The 23,262-nt window shown below is 42.4% G+C and overlaps 1 protein-coding gene across 1 annotated transcript; it reads right to left on the bottom strand.

Annotated features, from left to right (window-relative positions):
• Positions 1-1,396: 1,396 nt before the first annotated feature.
• LOC139420470 (serine/arginine repetitive matrix protein 2-like) lies at positions 1,397-22,361 on the bottom strand. Its single transcript, XM_071170654.1, has 12 exons — positions 22,289-22,361; positions 17,140-21,589; positions 16,829-17,032; positions 12,833-12,970; positions 12,539-12,626; positions 12,370-12,430; positions 12,165-12,273; positions 11,748-11,879; positions 11,458-11,547; positions 7,926-8,069; positions 7,581-7,765; positions 1,397-3,060 (listed from the first exon to the last, which is right to left on the bottom strand). Exons 2-12 carry the CDS (start codon positions 21,586-21,588, stop codon positions 2,892-2,894), a joined length of 5,769 nt encoding a protein of 1,922 aa, XP_071026755.1. The 5' UTR covers position 21,589; positions 22,289-22,361; the 3' UTR covers positions 1,397-2,891.
• Between the last annotated feature and the right edge of the window lie 901 nt (positions 22,362-23,262).

Consider the following 23,262-nt stretch of genomic DNA (forward strand, 5'->3'; position numbering starts at 1 on the left):
AGACACTGGACTGATCTTATGGCACATATTGTTAGTTGATCACATGCTCTAGAAATGTATTGTCTGTAAGTAACCCCCTGATACTTAATGTTGTATTGTGTATTAGCTGTAGTTAATTTATCTGTGTAAATGCATTTCTATTGCATCATTACATAAGAGAGTGAACTCCGAAAGCTCCAGCTTGCATTTACAAACATAACTTGCAATAACAGATCAACTTTTATTACAGTAGTTGTATATAGATGTTTATGACCTTTCTACATTTCTGGCAGCTGTGATCTATTGTTCTGTTGAGTTTCTTCACTTTATTTTTGTGATATGTCAATTAAACAAAACAGAATCTATACCTGTTTCGTCTACCCTGTGTTTGTCTATTCCCTTTGGTCATTGTAGCCACAAGGCTGACGAGTATAGTAAAAGCACCTGTAAATGGATCATCTACTGTAATGTCCATTTTCTGTGAATATACTCATTTTGTGGGTGTTCATGTTTAATGGCTCATCAGCAGACCCTGCATTTGAGGAAATCATTTTCTCTATAGTGTTTGGAAGTAGTCATTCATTATGCTGTAATGGTGACTGACCTCCTGGTTTTTATCTTTTCAGATTTACTGCTGGCCTGTTAGATCTTTTTTTCATAAATGTCCATTCGTTTCCAGCATTTTTCCTGATCAGTATCAGAGCAGCTCTGAGGATCAACGTAGCTCAGTGTTTTCTCACGCCCTCCGTCTGAGGAAGTATCCATGTTGTTCTAAGGTTCTTTTGTTTCTCTGAAGTAACCATGGAGCAGGCCCGGTGTTGTGACAGGAGAGGCGAGGAATGCACTAACAGGAGAGAGTGTTTACATCAATCCATCTACAAAGACACAGAATGAGAGCATGGTGGCCAGATTTAAGACAGACAAAATCCCTTTCAGTTGAGACGGTGGCCAGGTCAGATCCATTGATTTGCTATGACTGGTGTCATAGCATCGATTATTTTCTGTACTAGCATCAGCCAGTCTCAGAGAGTTATGAAACTCACAGGGAAATGTGTGACTGACTATAATACATGCGATTGACAGTAATAGAACACCCACCCATTCATGCTGTGGCGGTAATGACTGTGGCTCTAATTAGAACATTCAACAGCAAGACGGATAGAAACCCGTCTGTCAAATAGAGGCACTATGAATGATAAGATGCCAAACAATGCATCAACTTCATGGTAACATTGGGCTTTGTCTGTACTGGCCACCACTGGTACAAAGAAAATATGTTGGAATGTACTATGTCCACTAGGTGGTAGAATAAACCTTCATCACCCAACCTATTCAAAGTTGTGATATGTAACCATGAAGCTTAACTTGTGAAGGTTATCACATTATGAATGCTACATTCATGCTCAAAACACATCAATTCAACCAAAGCAGGGCAGGATAGTTTATTTTTAAATAACTATTTACATGACAGCTCTTTATAAATCAAATGTGTTTTCTTACATGACCCACAATATTTCTAAAATAAAATGTTTCAAAATGAAGGGCAATGTGATGAATAAATCATTGATACCAGAAAATGTATGACTCACAACCCTTTTTGATGGCTGAGCAACTGTCCCTTGGTTTGCTGTGATAATCACCTTTGACATGGATGGTGTTTTCAACTCCCTCAAAAAACAAATAACCCTGAGCTTTTAAACCCTTTCAATGACATTTATATGAATCATATTACGTGATTTACCTTTAACTCTTAATGTCTTATCAATGAGGTCCTAAATGTGAATAAAACTTTCTGCCAATAGAAGAAATGGTCAATTATTAAAAATGGTGATTTCAGGGGAGGGGGGCCTTCAAATAAGGGCAGTTTGGATGAGAATATTTGAGGGAGTCTACAGTACGATCAGTCTGTCAGTGAAATCTAACAGTCAGGTTGAGGTTTATGATTCATGGCAGGCACAAACATACACAGGCAGAAACGAGCGAATGCTCACTTCACTGCCTTTACCAATTCACTTATATCACAGCTCACATTGAACATTTCTGCAGTTAGATATATTTCTGAGGCAACTTGGGTAAAGAGCCTTGACTAGAAGCACTACAGAAAAATGCCCCATACAGAAATCCAACCATTATTACCTCAGTTTTTCTTCCTGTTAGTGCATGCACTCTCCATTTTAATAATGGACATGATTAGGACACATGGCAACAAGACTGAGAACGATCATGAAGTGAAGAAATTGGTGAGTGAAAACTTCACTCAACAGAATCAAACCACCACATTTTGATAAATTCTGTGAGAGTGACCTTAACAATAATGTACTCTGTATCACATAATGGAACGTCAGGTGGCCAACGCATCCCTTCATTAAAAGTAAAGTGATGATGAACATGGAAGTGTGTAAGAACAACCCCTTGTGTACACATGACAACTCATCTTAATATCAGCAACTTCTAACAGTTTTTAAGATGCTCAACATGAATGAAAAGCATTATTAGAACAGGACAACATTGTTTTAGAACCGTTTGAGTAAAATTAAGTGGATCTTCAAAAACTATGAATTGTGAAATGCTCTGTTTTCTATTGCTGTCAAGCTTAATGCATGTAAACTCTTTAATACTGCCAATAAAAGCTTGTTTTTTATTTAAAAAACATAAATAAAAATATTATTTGTCTCAAAATACTATGCAGGGATTAAAGGGAGATTTTAAATCTTTTAAACAACACCTTGTTGTTTTCAACCTGAGATTAAAAACCAAGATTTCCCCTCAGAAGAGTCAGTACAGTAGTCTTTGATGAGTCTAAACGTTCAGTCTAAAAGAGCCACAATGTGCTTGTGACAGGATGTCCACGACAAGATTGGTTGGTGAGGAGTCGCTGGGCCTCAACAAAAAATCCACCTTGATGCGATTGGTTACACCAAATTAGGACTTGGTTGGTCTGAACGAGTTCCACTGACAAAGTTATAAACCAGGAACTGCGAGGTGCCACAGTAGTGTGTAGCAAAGAGCTTCCCGTCGGGCGTGGGGTCGGAGAAAGCGATCTCCTCCTTGCTCAAGTAGGAGCCGTAGATGAAGTTGTTCCTGTGGGAGGCCAATGAGAGAAGAAAACGACATATTTCAATTATATATACACCCCTTGACTTTCTCAAAACAAAATTGTGTTACAGCCTACATTTTAAATGGATTCATTTCAAATTGCGTCACTGGCCTATACACAATACTCCATAATGTCAAAGTGGAATTATATGTTTTTAATAAAAAAAATTAAGTACTAAAAAGTGTAAAGCTGTAATGTCTCGAGTCAATAAGTATTCAACCCCTTTGTTATGGCAAGCCTAAATCAGTTGGGAGAAAACATTTGCTTAACAAGTCACATAAGTTGCATGGACTCACTGAGTGCAATAACAGCGTTCAACACAATTTTTAAAATGACTACCTCATCTCTGTACCCCACACATGCAATTATCTGTAAGGTCCCTCAGTCGAGCAGTGAATTTTAAAAACTGATTAAACCAAAGACCAAGGAGGTTTTCCAATGTCTCGCAAAGAAGAGAGCCTATTGGTAGATGGGTAAAAATAAAAGCTGACACTGAATATCCCTTTGAGCATGGTGAAGTTATTACTTACACTGGATAGTGTATCAATACACCCAGTCACTACAAAGATACAGGCGTCCTTCCTAACTCAGTTGCCGGAGAGGAAGAAAACCGCTCAGGGATTTCACCATGAGACCAATGGTGACTTTAAAACAGTTACAGAGTTTAATGGCTGTGATAGGAGAAAACTGAAGATAGATCAACATTGCTGTAGTTACTCCACAATACTAACCTAAATGACAGAGTGAAAAGGAAGCATGTACAGAATAAAAATATTCCAAAACATGCATCCTGTTTGCATTAAGGCACATAAGTAAAAATTCTAAAATGTGGCAAAGAAATTAACTGTCCTGAATACAAAGCGTTATGTTTGGGGAAAATCCAACAACATCGCTGAGTACCACCCTACATATTTTTCCAGGCACAGTGGTGGCTTCATCATGTTATGGGTATGCTTGTTGTCGGCAAGGACTAGGGAGTTTGTTAGGCTAAAAAGAAACAGAATAGAGCTAAGCACAGGCAAAAACCTTGTTCAGTCTGCAGGACAATAACCTAAAACAATTTGACAGAGGTTAAAGCATTTTTAAAAGAATGTGCAAATATTGTACAACCCAGGTATGCAAAGCTCTTAGAGACATACCCAAAACTCACAACTCAAGCTGATTCTAATTTGTATTGACTCAGGGGTGTGAATACTTATGTTAATGAGATATTTCGTTTTCACCTTGTCATTATGGGGGTGTTAAACAGCCACCACTAACACTGAGTGGCTGCTGCCAACACACTGACACTGACTCAACTCCAGCCACTTTAATAATGGGAATTGATGGGAAATGATGTAAATATATCACTCCGCCACTTTAAACAATGCTACCTTATATAAATGTTACTTACCCTACATTATTCATCTCATATGCATACGTATATACTGTACTCTATATCATCGACGGTATCCTTATGTAATACATGTATCACTAGCCACTTTATACTATACTATGCCACTTTGTTTACATACTCATCTCATTTGTACATACTGTACCCGATACCATCTACTGTATCTTGCCTATGCTGCTCTGTACCATCACTCATTCATATATCCTTATGTACATATTCTTTTTCCCCTTACACTGTGTACAAGACAGTAGTTTTGGAATTGTTAGTTAGATTACTTGTTATTACTGCATTGTCGGAACTAGAAGCACAAGCATTTCGCTACACTCGCATTAACATCTGCTAACCATGTGTATGTGACAAATAAAATTTGATTTGATTTGTGTTAAAGAAAAAAAATCTGTCTAACAGGAAAATGTGGAATAAGTCAAGGGGTATGAATACTTTCTAAAGGCACTGATATATATATATATATATATAGTACATACATACCACACATATTTGAGATTTTAAACAGTTGGAAACAGAGGGGGAGATGCAAGTGGGAGTACAGTAGAAAGGGTGAACATGGGGATTGGACCAGTCTCTGGTGGGTAGCAGTATATACACTGAGTGTACAAAACATTAAGGACATCTGCTCTTTCCATGACAGACTGACCAGGTGAAAGCTTTGATCCCTTATTGATGTCACTTGTTAAAGCCACTTCAATACGTGTAGATGAAGGGGAGGAAGCAGGTTAAATAACGATTTTTAAGCCTTGAGACATGGATTGTGTATGTGAGCCATTCAGAGGGTGAATGGGTAAGACAAAAGTTGTACAGTGCTTTCGGAAAGTATTTAGACCCCTTGGCTTTTTCCACATTTTGTTACATTACAGCCTTATTCTAAAATTGATTCAGTTGTTTTTTCTTCTCATCAATCGACACACAGTGACAAAGCAAAAACAGGTTTTTAGACATTGTATGTATTAAAAATAAACTGAAATATATTTACACAAGTATTCAGACCCTTTAAATCAGTACTTTGTTAAAGAACCTTTGGCAGTGATTACAGCCTCAAGTCTTCTTGGGAATGACGCTACAAGCTTGGCACACCTGTATTTGGAGAGTTTCTCCCATTCATCTCTGCAGATCCTCTCAAGCCCTGTCAGGTTGGATGGGGAGCATCACTGTACAGCTATTCTTAGGTCTCTCCAGAGATGTTTGATCGGGTTTAGGTCCGGGCTCTGGCTGGGCCACTCATGGAAATTCAGAGACTTGTCCCAAATCCACTCCTGCGTTGTCTTGGCTGTGTGCTTAGGGGATTGTCCTTTTGGAAGATGAACCTTCGCCCCAGTCTGAGATGTTGAGTGCTCTGGAGTAGGTTTTCATCTTGGATCTCTGTACTTTGCGCCGTTCATCTTTCCCTCAATCCTGACTAGTTTCCCAATCTCTGCCGCTAAAAAACATCCCCACAGCATGATACTGCCACCACCATGCTTCACCGTAGGGATGGTGCCAGGTTTCCTCCAGACTTGACACTTGGCAATTTTACTGAGGAGTGGCTTCCGTCTGACCACTCCACCATAAAGGCCTGATTGGTGGAGTGCTGCAGAGATGGTTGTCCTTCTGGAAGGTTTTCCCATCTCCACAGAGGAACTCTGGAGCTCTTTCAGAGTTGGTCACCTCTCTGACCAAGGCCCTTCTCCCCCAATTGCTCTAGGAAGAGACTTGGTGCATCCATTTAAGAATGATGGAGGCCACTGTGTTCTTGGGGATCTTCAATGCTGCAGACATTTTTTGGTACCCTTCCCCAGATCTGTGCCTCGACACAATCCTGCCTCGGGGGACCACAGACAATTCCTTCGACCTCATGGCTTGGTTTTTGCTCAGACATGCACTGTCAACTGTGGGACCTTCTATAGACAGGTGTGTGCCTTTCCAAATCATGTCCTATCAATTGAATTTACCACAGGTAGACTCCAAATCAAGTTGTAGAAACATCTCAAGGATGATAAATGAAAACAGGATGCACCTGAGCTAAATGTCGAGGCTCATCGCAAAGGGTCTGAATACTTATGTAAATGAAGGTATCTTTTTAAAAAAACATAAATTAGCAAACATTTCTAAAAATCTATTTTTGCTTTGTCATGATGTGGTATTGTGTGTAGATTGATGAGGGAAAAAATGAATGTAATACATTTTAGAATAAGTCTAATATATCAAAATGTGGAAAAAGTTGAGGGGTCTGAATACTTTCCGAATGCACTGTGTGTGCCTTTGAACGGGGCTTGCTAGTAAGTGCCAGGTGCACCGGTTTGTTACAAGATCTCCAACGCTGCTGGGTTTTTCACACAACATTTTCCCGAATGGTCCACCACCCAAAGGACATCCAGCCAACTTGGCACAACTGCGGGAAGCATTGGAGTCAACATGGGCCAGCATCCCTATGGAACCTTGTAGTCCATGACCTGACGAATTGAAGCTGTTCTGAGGGCAAAAGGGAGTGCAACTCAATATGAGGAATGTGTTCCTATGTTTTGTACACTCAGTGTATGTGACTGAATCGGGGGGCATTAAGGCGTCAGCATGCTTCTGTCAGGCTGGCACCTAGCTGAATTTACTCCTTTAAAATAACTTTGCTTGAAAAATGAGGAACAAAAGTGGCAATAGTACTGTTTGTCCATTTGGGGACGCCGCAGCCATTATTCACTTCCTCAAAATAGTCAGAATTAGCTCAAGAAATCTGTCATTCATTTTGAAATTTTTGCAGAGGAGCTCTTATATGTCAAATTGCGTGACTAACTAAGATGATTGGTGCAGTATTCTCCATGACAAATTGTTCATGAAAATGAGTCGTCTCTTGTTGAATGACAAAGACTATTGAAGAACACCTAGTCTTGACCAATCACCAACAAAGGCCGACTTCGGCTTGCCTTGAGAATTTTTTTGTGCACGAACAGCAAAAAAATGACCTTATACCGAAGTCCAAAACAAACAAAATGCCACAAAATACGCAAACACTCTTCCGAACTGTTTCGGAAGCATGCAGACTTTACCCCCTCCCCACGGAGCAAATTATGTTGATTTTTCTACCCCCTTCGATTCATGGCCAAGTAAGACTGACGGACTGACCTGAGACACTCGATCATGCGTGAGGCGATGCCCCTCCGTCTCATCATGCTGAAGACCCAGATGCGACTGATGCCACATAGGGCTGGCTCTGGGTTGGTGGAACAGCACCAGGCTCTCTGACGCTCAAACATCACCTTCTCTCCCTCTGAGCCCTCGGGCACCGCTTCCTCAATGACCCTGTAGCCCTGCACACGCACATACAATCACATACATGCAACAACAGCGAATACATCGTCACAATAAAGTCTTGACTTTGCATCTCAACCACCCTCCCAACAAACACACACATTCACCCTCCCAACAAACACACACATTCCCAGCCTTAACCCACACAGTCTTTCTCACCTCCTGAATGTGCTCAGCGATAAGGCAACCAGCTACCTTCTTGTCATTGGAGATAAACAGGAAGGTTTTAGTCTGGGAGGGACACTTGGTCTCAACCTGCTGGAAGCCCAGGTCATTGTCCACCATCTCTCTAATCTCCTCAACCTGACAAACCACCAATAAACAGGCTGTGTAAGACTTATTTGCAGGGTCGTATTCATTAGTACATACCGTAGCAATACCTTTTGCAACAGATAACCAGTGTTTCTTATCCCTCACTGTTACGGTCAGTTTTCATTCTGTTTGATGGCTAGTGAATATGACCCTGGACTACAGGACAATTAAACTGTAGTGATGTACAGAGGTTATTGGCACCCTTGATAAATATGAGCAAAAAAATTCTGTATAAAATAAGCAATACAAACACATATTGTAGGCTAAAAAAATATCTAATAATAATAATAAGACAATTATATTATTTTACATTACTACAACTGCTCAGAGAAATACATTTTGTTTAACCCATTACACTCACAGCACCCGTCATCCCATATACGGGTTGAAAATGTCCGATTTTGTGGATATAAAGTAACATGCTATACATGGCGTCAGAGCTCAGGTTCTCCGCTTCACAACGCTGGGTTTTGACTGACAGAAGTTAAACTTGAGCACTGTGCATGACAAGATGCCAAGATGTGTTGTCTAAGTGAGGGAAATCCTGTAAATCAAGATTGGTCTGTGTTCTGAAAGATGAGGTGTTGAGGATTATAATAGATACCGCTTTATTGGTCATACAAGCGAACCACCCACCCATGAGTTAAAATGTGCACTTCACATTTCGATATTTGAAAACTCGTAATTTACAGTATCAACGTTTCATAATCGGCATGTTGGATCCACAGTTACAAAGTGTTCAAGGCCGTGGATAGTAGGGGTGCCGAGGGTGCTGCGGCACCCCCTGATAGATAAACGGCATTGGCAGAAAAGAAGCATATGCAGAAAAGTACCTAATATCTACAGTAAAATATGGTGGTGGATCTTTGATGTTATGGGGCTATTTTGCTTCCACTGGTCCTGGGGCCGTTGAAGCTAGGGGGCACTATTTTTATTTTTGGAAAAATAACGTTCCCAAAGTAAACTGCCTATTTCTCAGGACCAGATGCTAGAATATGCATATAATTGACAGCTTAGGATAGAAAACTCTAAAGTTTCCAAAACTGTAAAAATATTGTCTGTGAGTATAACAGAACTGATATTGCAGGCGAAATCCGGAGAAAAATCCAATCAGGAAGTGACCCCTGTCTTTCTATGCATCCCTATTGCCCATTGAAAGGGATATCAACCAGATTCCTTTTTCTGTGGCTTCCCTAAGGTGTCTACAGCCTTTAGTTTCAGGCCTTTATTTTGAAGAATGAGCGTAATTGCATTGCGTAAGTGGTCAGTTGTTGGCTCTCAGTGTGATTTTTGCGCTAAATAGAGAGGTAGCCATTTTTCCTCCCGGTCCTAGTGAAAAGCCAACTGTCCCGGTTGATATATTATCGAATAGATATTTGAAAAACACCTTGAGGATTGATTATAAAAAACGTTTTCCATGTTTCTGTCGATATTATGGATATAATTTGGAATTCTTGTCTGCGTTGTCGGGACCGCTATTTTCGGTGGATTCCTAGGCATAACGCATCAAACTAACGGAGGTATTTGGATATAAAAAAATATCTTTATGGAACAAAAGGAACATTTGCTGTCTAACTGGGAGTCTCGTGAGTGAAAACATCCGAAGCTCAAAAGGTAAACGATTAATTTGATTGCTTTTCTGATTTTCGTGACCAAGTTACCTGCCGCTAGGTGTACATAATGTTTCACTAGTATATCGATAAAAACTTACAAACACTTGTATTGTTTTCGCTGTAAAGCATAATTTCAAAATATGAGACAACAGGGTGATTAACAAAAGGCTAAGCTGTGTTTCGTTATATTTCACTTGTGATTTCATGAATATGAATATTTTCTAGTAAGATTATTTGACCGTTGCGCTATGCTATTTAGCGTAGTTGATGACAATTATCCCGGATCCGGGGGGGTGGTTCCAAAAGGTTAAGGTCAACGGCATCATGAACTTTACCAAGTACCAGGACATTTTAGCCAAAAACCTGGTTGCCTCTGCCAGGAGGCGGAATCTTGGCCGCAAGTGGATTTTCCAGTAAGACAATAAGCACTGATCAAAATCCACAAAGAAACAGTTAACTTACCACAAAAATCTACATTTTGCAATGGCCATCTCAGTCTACGGACTTGAACCCCATTGAAAACCTGTGGTTTGAATTGAAGAGGGCAGTCCATAAGCACAGACAAAGGATATCAAGAACCTGGAAATATTCTATATGGAGGAATGGTCTAAGATCCACAAGTTGTTCCCAATCTCAAAAAACATTTTAGAAAAAGGCTTTGTCGTTATCCTCGCAAGGGGAGGGTACTGAAAAACAGGGGTGCCAATCAATGTTCCCTCTAAGCTCCCCTGGGACTGCCTTGCAGAAGAAATATCAGCCCACGCAAAGCAGCACAAGATTGAACTTCAATTTTCTAGAGTTTTCCCTGTTAGTTAACAGTATCAACGTTTCCCTTCACTGTGGGAATTGTGGTCGAATCAACGGAATATTAGCCACTTTCAATGCAACATCCCAAAACAAAAACTATGCAATAGATTTTGTTGTGGGCAGAACGCATCCGAGTAGGATTCTATTACATTGACAGGCCAGACTCAGGCCCGTACCCTACACAGACTATGTGCGCCATAACCAATTAGAGCTGCAGTAGGCCTTTATGCAAATAGACCTTTGCCATTCACTTTGAACTGGACTGTGTTTACAGCATGAGCGGTCGTGAGTAGATGCACTTGTTTTGAGATCAAAGCGAGAGCTACATGTACTGTAGCGACGTGTGCACATTTGTACATTTGTTCATATCCTTTGCTAGTTAGTTATTAGCCCAGTTATAAACAATTTGCAGTCAGCAATGGGGAGTGATTGCTTCCTACAAGAGCACAAAATGGGTGCATTTCTTTGAAAAGTGAGTCAGATAAATCATTTTTTTTTAGAGGGGCAGTGTTTATATTTTGAAAAAATACTTGAATAAGCTAACTAGACAATAGGGAGAGGGTATCATCATTTTCCTGATTCTCTGATAATGGTATGGGAATAATGATGCATTTTATTTTGTAAAGTGTTTGTTTTTATTACTTGTTAAACAAAACCTCTTTCTTTCTCTGTGCAATTGTATTAATGTAAAATCATGTAAATGTCTAATTTCCTCCAATTTCCTATTTGTATTATTTATTTTATAGTATTTTTTGCTCATCTTTATCAAGGGTGACAATAATTATGGACCCCACTGTATATCAGGGGTTTACAAAGTCTCGACATATGTAGTGGTGTGTATCAGGGGGATTTAAAGTACAGTAGTTTAGATTAATAATGCCCTTTTTTTATATCGTATTACAGTCAATGTTTTTACCATATGTGATAATATGTACATTTGGAGCCTGAAGCACACATACCTTCTTCAGTGCATATTTGGGGTCATCTGGAAGGACAAGAATGATCTTGCCATCGGGGTACTCCCCCAAAATCCTCTCCTTCTTCCACCCCTGTGGACGGTATGACAAATCAGTGGTTTATAGGTTGAGAGATGTGTGTGCCTGTGAGAGATGTTTGAGTCAGAGGGGACGAGTTGGCACACATAGTCTGCGTCCCAAACGGCTCCCCATTTCCTATATACAGTAGTGCGTTACTTTTGACCAGAGTCCTATGGGACGCATTCATGCTGTGGGATACAGCTCATTCTCACCACATATCTGACAGCACTGGTGAACTGGTTGTGGAAGAGCAAATGCTGGGATTCATCCTCTGGGTTGGTAGCGGAATACAGCATCCCACACACACTGCAGGTTACTGGGCCAAAGTGCTTCTGCCCTGCATCCTAGGAAGTGACACGCACAGACTCTAGGTCAGTTCTGACTTACGTTAAAATAGATTATATCTAAATGTAGGAACTTACTAGCCTGAGTGCCAGTCTGTGCAATCATGCCAACTCCTTGTCATGCTAAACCTTTGGCCTGACAATGACAGCAAGTAAGAGCACAAACAGATCTGGGACCAAGCTAGGAACATGCATAGTCTTTGAATAACACCACTGTGTTACAAAAGAGAACTCAAAGTACAGTAATACAGTGGGCAGTATTCGGCGAAGGACTGAAACACTCACAATAAAGACTTGATTTCCGTCTTTGTCGGTCTCCTTTAGTTTCTTGATTTCTTTCTGCAGACATTCGTCAGAGAGGGGACTGCTATTACCTGCTGATTGAACCACCCCACTGCCATGGAAACACAGACATTGTTCGGATTGCTCCGGAAAATTGTTTTTGTGCAGAAAACTATTTGGTCATTGTAATTTGAGTGTAAATTCTTACGAGTCAACGGCATTCTCTGTTGTTGTCTTGTCCTCTGGGGATGCGGGTTTAATCTCAGTAACTGATAAGTAAGAGACATTCTATAAGAAGCATGTTACAATGTATGATATGACAATGTGTTATAACACTGTTCAAACGGTCATTTGGATGTTATCAAACATGAGAATACCAGCAGGCTTTTCTTCACACTGCTCTTTGTCAACAGAATCTCTTGGGGGCTCTTCAGAGGGAGGGGAGGACACTGGTGCTATGGAATCCTGTGGAAAGACAAGAGGTTAAGGGGGATACATTTTGGCGACCAATTCATTTTTACCATAAAAATGGCTGGATGATGATCCACACGGCTTCTAATGCGTCACTGAATTGCCCTGTACAGCTATTGAATGGGATTTTAATATCATTTCTAAAACAAACCTACCATTCTTACATGCTAATAAAGAAATAACAGTTCCAAGGATGTTACCTCATCTTCGCCAGTTTTGGCCGTAGGTGGTGCTTCTGCTTTCTGCTCCGTTTTGGGGGAAGATATAGGTACCACCGCTGCCTTCTGTACACTGGGTCTAGGCATGTCTGCCTTGCGTACGGTAGGTACTACTGCATTCTGTACAGTAAGTTTGCAGTCCCGTGGAAGGAGGGGAGATAAAGACAGTTACAGTACCACACAAGACAATATTTAACAAATGATAAGGATGTGTTTAAGAGCGTTGCTAGGGCTACACTCTAGCAGGTCGTGGGTTCAAATCCAACAGGGACACACAAAAAAATGCATGGTCGCTTTTAATGTCTGATAGCATAAAAAACAAGTAAAATATCAACCAAGAAAGTTACCTCAAGTAGCATAACAACCAAGAAAGTTATTTCAAGTAGCATAGTTCTATAGTTGCCAATGTGCCCTAATAGCAACCTAAGCATACAGCTACTGCAAATGTGTACATAGTTATTTTTTTAGGTGTTTATAAATTGTTGATTTTTAAAATCAGCTCTTTTGTTTTTGATAAGAGTATTTCTTGCATATATATCTGGTGTTTTTAAACTACAGATTAGCAGATTAACACTTTTTTTGTCATGGCTAGCAAGCTAAAGTGCATCTGGACATAGTACCAGCTTTTTTTTGTTTCACCTGGCTGCCAATTCCAAAATCTCCTCAAACCAGAAGTGGACGGTTGGGTACGGGGGCTAGCAACCCCATCCCGTAAAACATTTTGAGGTACAGAAACAGCAACAAATGACAGTCCTACAACTGGATGAAAAGATCCCCCAGACTTGTATGACTGCCATCAGTTTAAGCCTACGGAAAACTGCTGAGTGAAGATGGGAGCACTGAACACCAAATACAAACTGCACGTTGGCTTATGGAATGTTCAAACAAAGTTGGACTCCGGGAAAGCTGGCACAGGTTGCCAACGAAGTGAGGAGATACAAGCTACAGATCCTGGGAGTGAGTAAAGCCAGGTGGACTAGCTCTGGTTCCACGAGAACCAGCACTGGAGAACCAGTACGACACTCTGGGTGGGAGGACGGACAACATCGTGAAGGTGTCGCCATCATCCTACAAAAAGGGGTAGAGAAAACTAATGGAAAGGAAACCAACGGCAAGTTGAGAAGCTCACTGAGGGACATCAAGGTGCGAAAGGGAGCAGATGTGGCCAGCGGCCACCATCTTCTGACTGCCGACATCGATCTAAAGCTGAAACGTTCAAGACCACTGACAAAAAGGGACAAGATTTGACGTAGGCATGCTGAGGTACCAAACCGTCAAGAAAACCTTCATAATGCAAGTTCGCAACAAGTATCAAGCCCTTTCAAACAACACAGAAGAAAAAGATGAGGCGGCGACTGAGGAAAATAGACAGGAAGTGGGGGGAAAGTGGTTAGAGCTTACAGTGAAAGCAGCAGGAAAACCATAGGACACAGAAGGCAACGCGAGGAATGGATCACCCCAGAAACATGGGAAGTGTTTCCAAATCAAAAGGCTAAAAGTAGAATTGGAGGAGCAGTACAGAAAAGTCTACACAAGCCAAAAGGCCAGTAAGAAGAAACAAAAGGGCCTACCTGAAAAAGCAGCCGCAAGCAACCAGCGAGGAAAATCACTAACCTAATCTGTGGCAGAAAATTCAAGTCAAATACTCAAATCAAAAAGGCAAGCAAGGCAATCTCCTGACGACGGAAAATGAACAGGAGGCAAAATGGACGGAATATTTCAGAGGTCTCAACAGAGAACCCCAGGTGGATCCAATTACCACACAACACCTGAAGCTGCTCTAGAAGATCTAAACATAAACACCAACCCACCAACCAAAGAAGAAATAATCACCATCATCAAGTCACTAAATGAGAAAGCTACAGTTCCTGATAACCTCAATGCCGAGCAGTTCAAAATCGATCCAGTAGTGGCTGCAAACATCCTTTCACTTTTCACTGATATCTGGTTGAAGGGAAAGATACCTTCAGATTGGACCCAGGGGTGTCATCATACGGGTACCAAAGGGCACTCTATTCGATTGCAACAACTGGAGGGGCAACGCACCTTTATCTGTTCCCAGCGAGACCTTTTGCAAAATGATCGTACAACGGATGTCTTCAGCTGTAGACAAAGTGCTTAGGAACAAACAAGGGAGGGAGGAAGGAGCCCTACAGGCCAGATCTTTGCCCTCAGAAACATCATTGAGCAATGTAGTGAGTGGCAACAAACTCAACAATTTTATTGACTTCCAGAAGGCCTATGGAAGATCTTACGAACTTATGGAATCCCCACCCATGTTGTTAAACATCATAAAACAGTTCTACAGCAACTTTCTCATCCTCTGTGGTAACGAGCAACATGAGCTTTGTTGTGAAGCTGAGTTCGTCAAGGTTGTGTGAGGTCAGCCTTACTCTTCAACCTGACAATAGATTGGGTCATGTGGCGAACCACAGAAGATCAGGCAAGAGGAATATAACTGTACTCTATATCATTTACTGCCTCTTTATGTAATACATGTATCACTAGCCACTAACTATGCCACTTTGTTTACATACTCATCTCATATGTATATACTGTACTCAATACCATCTACTGTATCTTGCCTATGCCGCTCTGTACCATCACTCATTCATATATCTTTATGTACATATTCTTTATCCCCTTACACTTGTGTGTATAAGGTAGTAGTTTTGGAATTGTTAGCTAGATTACTTGTTGGTTATTCCTGCATTGTCGGAACTAGAAGCACAAGCATTTCGCTACACTCGCATTAACAACTGCTAACCATGTGTATGTGACAAATAAAATTTGATTTGATTTAATGGACCTGGTATTCTACTCTAGAAAGACCTTGACTTCACAGATGACCTGGCCCTTTTATCACACACACACACACGAGAAAACTGTCCAGCCGTTTGGCCAGCAAGTCAGCCTGGTTATCAACTGCAGCAAGACAAAGGTCATGTCCATCAACACAGCAAAATCAGTCAAAATCAAGGAACAGGACCTGGAGTTAAGCCACAGTTTTAGTTACCTTGGGAGCCAGCAAAGACATCTGCACCAGAATCAATAAAGCAATCTTTATGAAGTTCAATAACGTCTGGAAATCCAGACAACACAAATACAAAACTCTAAATATTGCAGAGCTGTGTACTGGCAACTCTTCTCCTTTATGGTTCAGATTGCTGGAAAATGACAGAAGCAGATCTGAAAAAACAATCTACCTTCCACACAACTTCATGAACATCTTCTGGCCAAACACAATAGCAAACACCAACCTCCTTATATAAACGAAGCAGGAAGCAATAGCTGCCATACTCAAGAGACACCGCTGGAGTACATGAGAAAGAGTACAGACTCTATCCCAAGAATAGCAGTCCATTGGACTCCAGAGGACAGATGTAAGAGGGGGAGGCCACAACATGGAGGAGAACAATCGAGACTGAGCTTCAACAACATCAGCAGAGCTGGGGCACAGTGGAGAAGGCGGCTAGAGACAGACAGAAATGGAGTGCCTTTGTTACTGCCCTATGCGCCAGCCGGAGCTATGGGGATGAGTGAGTGAGAGTGAGTGGCTGCCAATTATTGATCTTCTTAGAACATCATTTGAGGAGTCGCCTGAAGTGTGAGAGGAATGGGAGATCTAGTAACACATCTCAGGCAGAAGACTCGTAATGAGGACGACTGGCTATTATACTGAACTGTGTGTGATGAGCTTTATTGTTCCCAGAGCATCACCTAGGTGGCTATAAGAGTCAGGCTGGTACCCAGTTTTTCCCTATACAAGATCATCAGCAGACTCCATCCTCTACCATCCTCTGAACAGCTCTCTCCGCTCAAGCTATTAAAGTATCCCTCCTCTCCATCTTTGAAGGATGCAGCTTTCAAAGACTTGGCCTCTATTGGTGGACCCGTCATGATATATTGCTTGTATGTATGAAAAGCGCTATAGAAATGTAAATAATACATTTGTATTATCACAACTAAGAAACTTACCTCATGTTTACCATTTTTGGACATAGGGGTTGGTATCTCTACGGCCTTCTGTACAGTTGGTACTGTATTCTGCACGGTAGGTCCTACTGTTTTCTGTGTTATATGTCCTGTTTTCGGCGTGGTAGGTCCTACTGTTTTCAGGGCAGTAGGTCCTACTGTTTTCTGACCCCTGTTTTCTGGCTTCTGCACGGTAGGTTTTAAGTCCTGTGGAAGGAGAAATTAAGAGGGTAAGAATTCATTTCAATACCATTTTTGACCCAAAAACTCATCCTTGCATTTTATAATTTTAGATCAATGTTTAAGAAACTAACTTCATGTTTGCCATTTTCGGACACTGGTGTAGATCTCCCTGCTTCCCTCTGAATGGTGGTAGGTGTAGGTCTCCCCGCTTCCCTCTGAATGGTGGCAGGTGTAGGTCTCCCTGCTTCCCTCTGAATGGTGGTAGGTGTAGGTCTCCCTGCTTCCCTCTGAATGGTGGCAGGTGTAGGTCTCCCTGCTTCCCTCTGAATGGTGGTAGGTGTAGGTCTCCCTGCTTCCCTCTGAATGGTGGTAGGTGTAGGTCTCCCTGCTGCCCTCTGAATGGTGGTAGGTGTAGGTCTCCCTGCTTCCCTCTGAATGGTGGTAGGTGTCACTGCTGCCCTCTGAATGGTGGTAGGTGTCACTGCTGCCCTCTGAATGGTGGTAGGTGTCACTGCTGCCCTCTGAATGGTGGTAGGTGTAGTTCTCACTGCTGCCCTCTGAATGGTACTAGGTGTCGGTCTCACTGCTGCCCTCTGAACGGCTGTAGGTTTAACTGCTGCCCTCTGAATAGTAGTAGCTGTAGGTCTCACTGCTGCCTTCTGCACTGTGGGTTTCGGCTCGTCATCACATTCAAAGTCATCAAAGGAGTACTTGGGCCTGGATTTGTAAGGCTTATACTCCACCACAGGCTTGGCCTTCTGAGCTTTCAGCCCGTTGGGCATCGGTGGGGGTTCTGCTGGAAGCGTCCTCTTTCTCAGGGTGGGTCCCTTACTGGGGGTCACTTTGGGGGGCTCAACTTTTGGGGGCTCAACTTTTGGGGGCTCAACTTTTGGGGTCACTTCTTGACTGGTTGGGGAGAGTGCATCTACTGTGGGTGCTGCTGGACTGGATGAGGGGGGTGGGGGGGTGGTCAATTGGACAGGTGCTGCTGCTGGAGGGGAAGGTTTAGTCTCAGTCTCTGGAATCATCTTCTGATCGGACTTGAGCTTCTTCACCATGGTCCAGGACATATTCTTCTCCCGCTGCAGTTCCACCTGCCGCAGCCTCTGGAACCTGGTAAGCTTCTTCTTCTCGTGGATTTTGAGGGGTACCGTCACTTGGCTGATGAAGAAACGCCTCTGAGGTGGCTCTGGAGCTGGGGGCTTGGCTGGAGCAGGCTCCTCAGTGGAGGGTTCTACTGCTGGAGACGGTTCCTCGGGCCGGGCAGGAGTAGGAGGTATCGGAACAGTCTCAGCCTGTGTGACAGGCGGTGTGCATTCTGGCTCCTTGCTGGGTTCAGCCTTAACTGTTACAACCTGCTCCTCCTCCTCCTTCGTCTTTATTAACATTGTGTCAGTGGCGATATCATCTGCTATTTCTTCACATAGGGCCAGGAGGTTGAGCTGCCTGCTCGCTTTTTTGGAGGCAGCTGCCTTTTGCTCAGCTAGCGCTGCTAGTCGGGCTTTGGTCCGGGCCTGAGGGTTCATCTGCTGTTTCTTGGGTTTTTCCAGGCTACCCTGTGTTTTTTTAGTAGCTTCCTTCTTCCCACTATTTGTGCTGTCTTGGTTAGAGGAACTTGTGCCTTTCTTTTCAATACCATCTTCACTTTTATCCACACTGCACTCTTCTTCAGACCCTTTGGTTAGCTCAAGTGTCTTCTCTGGCCTCTCAGAATTGTCTATGATTTCCAGATCACTATCCACCTCATCTCCATTCTCTCCCACCACCTCCACAACACAGTGGCCGATCTCCATATCCTCGACAATAATCGGAGTCTCCAGGTCTAAAGTACACTCAATGCTCTCCGTTACACCAAAGACACAGTCTTTTTTAGTGATTTCTAAAGAATCCTCTACTCCCAGAAACTCTTTGACATTTGAGTGCATCGTATGAGACAGGGGATGTTTGCAAAGACTGGACTCCTTTAGAGCACTGAAAAGCACCTCTAAGGGTGGAGACTTTATTTTAGCACCCGACTTTGTTCCTAAACTTTCCCTAAGTTCATCTGTAGGGGAGGTCATGGAATCTTCCTGGACTTCCTGTCTCTCACTACTCTGCAGCACCTGTTCTGAGACAGAGACAATGTCTGAAGTCTCCTCAGAGGATAGTTCTACAGGTGGAGCAGAATTTACTTCGATATCAAGCTTGGCGTCTACACTAGCACTTACTTGATCTGCATGGGTTGGCGCGGAATCTCCCTGCATCTCAGTGCTCTGTGTCACATGTTCAGGTGCAAGTTCTGAACACTTGGTCTCTACACTCTCACTAACTTCAAATGTATGGGTCTCCTCAGAGGATGCTTCTAAAGGTAGAAGGGACATTATTTCTGCATCAAGCGTGCCATCTAAAAGTTCACGTACTTCATCTGTTGGGGTGGTCATGGAATCTTCTTGCACCTTCTCTATTTCAATGTATATCTGATTCACCTGTTCAGGATTCACCTGTTCAGGGACAGGGTCTGAAGCCTCCTCTGAATATACTTCTATAGATGGAGGAGGCTTTATATTTGCATCAAGCTTGGTGTCTACACTCTCACTAGGGGTGGTCATGGAATCCTCGGTAACTTCATATGTAGGGGTGGTCATGGAATCCTCGGTAACTTCATATGTAGGGGTGGTCATGGAATCCTCAGTAACTTCATATGTAGGGGTGGTCATGGGATCCTCCTGCATCGTCTCACTGCTCTCTTTCACCTGTTCAGGGACAGGGTCTGAAGCCTTCTCTGAAGATGCTTGAGTTTTCATCTTCACATCTATTGACTCTGTGACTCCCGTCCTGTCATTTCCCTCACTTTCACATTCAGAATCACTACTGCTACTATATGCTACTAAGCCGATGGCTGGATGAGACAATATTTTTGCACCGACCTTAGTCTCTAAATGTTCATTAACTTTATCTGTATGGGTGGTCATGGAATTTTCCTGCATATCCTGTGTCTCAGTGCTCTGTTTTAGTAGTTCAGGTATGGGGTCTGCAGACTTTTTATATGCATCCATCTTGCTCGCTACACTCTCACTAACTTGATATGTAGGGATGGTCACGGAATCATTCTGCTCCTCATGTTTCACTCTACTCTGGTTCACCTGCTTATGGATGGGGTCTGAAGCTTTCTCAGGGGAAGCTGGAGGATACATTTGTAAGTCAGGCTTGGTGTTGACACTCTCACTAAATTCATCTGTTGGGGTGGTCATGGAATTATTCTGGTTCACCTGCTTATGGATGGGGTCTGAAGCTTTCTCAGGGGATGCTGGAGGAGACATTTTTATGTCAGGCTTGGTGTTGACACTCTCACTAAATTCATCTGTTGGGGTGGTCATGGAATTATTCTGGTTCACCTGCTTTTGGATGGGGTCTGAAGCTTTCTCAGGGGATGCTGGAGGAGACATTTTTATGTCAGGCTTGGTGTTGACACTCTCACTAAATTCATCTGTTGGGGTGGTCATGGAATTATTCTGGTTCACCTGCTTATGGATGGGGTCTGAAGCTTTCTCAGGGGATGCTGGAGGAGACATTTTTATGTCAGGCTTGGTGTTGACACTCTCACTAAATTCATCTGTTGGGGTGGTCATGGAATTATTCTGGTTCACCTGCTTATGGATGGGGTCTGAAGCTTTCTCAGGGGATGCTGGAGGAGACATTTTTATGTCAGGCTTGGTGTTGACACTCTCACTAAATTCATCTGTTGGGGTGGTCATGGAATTATTCTGGTTCACTTGCTTATGGATGGGGTCTGAAGCTTTCTCAGGGGATGCTGGAGGATACATTTTTATGTCAGGCTTGGTGTTGACACTCTCACTAAATTCATCTGTTGGGGTGGTCATGGAATTATCCTGCACCTCATGCGTCTCACTGCTCCTGCTCATCTGTCCAGATTGTTCAGGTAAGGGTTCTGAAGACATTTGAGATTCCATCTTCACATCTCTCTGGGTCTCTGGGCCTCTGGTGGACTCTCTGACTCTTTTCCTTTTATTTTCCTCAACTTCAGAATGACTACCATAAGACGCAGAGGGTATACCATAATTGTGATCCCTCTGCACAGGGTCTGAGAGCAATACTTCTTCATTCAGGTTAGACTGTGACCCTTTACGCTTACCTCGATCCCCATTAGAGTATTTTCTGATGCAATGGGGTTTATGAGTTCTGATAAGCTCCTCATCGGACTCTGTGGAAGCAGTTTTGAAGATATTGGCTGGTCTTTTTAGGGTTCCTTTAGAGTTGGGATTCTTTGAGGAGGCACTTATGGCTTTCAGCAGCTTGGCGTTCTTTACAGGTGGATTGAACTTGGTCCTAGTCCTGGCCTTTTGAGTTGACTTTGTCTTGGAGGAATGGCGGCTGGACCCTGCAGGTTTATTTCCCTCTTTTAGTTCTGCGGGGGGCTTTTTCTTATTCCTTCTCCGCAAAGGTGCTTCTCTTTGGGGGTTGCTTGACGTTGCAGAGGCTGGTGTCGTTTTGTTGGATGGCATGGCGACTTCATTCTGATCCTCCTTTCTTCTCTTCGCTTGAGGATCCTGAAAAGACTTGTGTCTTTTAGGGGCAGGCATTCTATAAAGAAAAAGGCAACATATGAATGGTAATAGGCACGTGTTTGTTATCATAGTTATTATTGAACATGTATAACAGTCAATTCCATTGAGGCTACAATAACCACTAAATGGGGTAAGTAAGCTGTATGTCAGTATTAAGTTATTGCTAACTATCAGAGTAAGCCAGCCAATGACAGAGATAGAGCTACCATGCAAATGACCGTTAAATACTTACTCGAAGCATGGGATATATATGGTTATTGTTCAACTATTTTACTGTAGCCTAATAGCTAGTAATATAATTTGCGAGTTACCTAAGTAACAGCACGAAAACGAACTAGCCTGCTGTAATGAGCGCAACAGCTTAATAGACAGTTAGCTATGTTGTTAGCTAGCTGCAACAATGTAACAAGAAAGCTACCTAGCTAGTTACTCCAATAACAAACTCCCATCCATTCACGATGCAGGATAACATTAGCACGCTAGTTGTTGTGGAATCGATTGCAAGCAAACCACTTTGCTTGCAGAAGATAAGACACTTGGGAATTACCGTTAAACGACAGCATAGCGTCGTTGCGAGTTAGCTAGCTCATGTTGGCTAGCTACAAATGCGCAAGAAGCAAAGTAAGATGCAAAACTAAATCACATCTCGTAAATTATTATGATACGTATTACTATAGTAAAACTATAAATAATCACATTCGTCACTAAAACTCACTTTGCTGTTTTGTTTCCCAACAGCAGTTTTTTTTCCTTTTCCTGTGAACCAAAAAAAGTACGGTACTTCCGGAGCCAAAATGCCGGAACTGAGGAGGCGGGGCTATGGTGAGTTGAGCGTTCCAAAATTTGACACATATGATGCATACACTTAAAGTTTGTACTGATAAGATAATAAGCGATAGCTCTTCTTCGATTTGGTTTAACGGCGGTTGGCATCCAATACATGTTGCATCACCGCCACCTACTGGACTGGAGTATAACACCCTTACGCTTTGCTTTGTTGTTTTTTTTACCCTTTAACAAATACCCTATCATCTAACCCAACACTCACAAAAAAAAACACCACCATACTCCACTATTTAAATCTATTTAGTCTGTCCTCAGGCCAATAACGGGAACCACCACTTAACACACCCTGTAACTCTTCTGACATCAAGTCTCGTACACCCAAATACCCCTCTGCAGCTATCACCACAACCTCAATTTTCTGTGACTTACGTTCCATCCCTGCAGTACTTTTGATAACCATTGCTATAAATGCAAAACAATCCAATCTTACTGAAACATATCACTTGTTTGCTTATCCCTCTGTACTGGTATAACTCTACTACTCACACCACTCCTCTCCGGATCCCACCCCCTTGACCCACCTTCCTCTACTTTCTTCACTGCCTCAGCATACGACCACTTCTGCACTACTGTAACCGTGGAAACCTCAACCTGCCTCTCTCCCACCGGACATTTCCGGCTCCCCAGCCATGCCTACAATTAACACATACCACTACTTTACCCAATGCTACACAGTCTCATGCCCTTCTGCACACTTTTCACACCTAGGAACCTCCCTCCTACACACTGCTGCCACACGCCCATACGCTTGACACCTGTAACAACATAACGTATTTGGCGCAAAAGCTTGTACGGGATAACTTATATATCCTAGCATCCCTTTGTTGGGCAAAGACTCAACAT

This window comes from Oncorhynchus clarkii, chromosome 11 (genome assembly GCF_045791955.1).
Source record: "Oncorhynchus clarkii lewisi isolate Uvic-CL-2024 chromosome 11, UVic_Ocla_1.0, whole genome shotgun sequence".
Classification (NCBI taxonomy): Eukaryota; Metazoa; Chordata; class Actinopteri; order Salmoniformes; family Salmonidae; genus Oncorhynchus; species Oncorhynchus clarkii.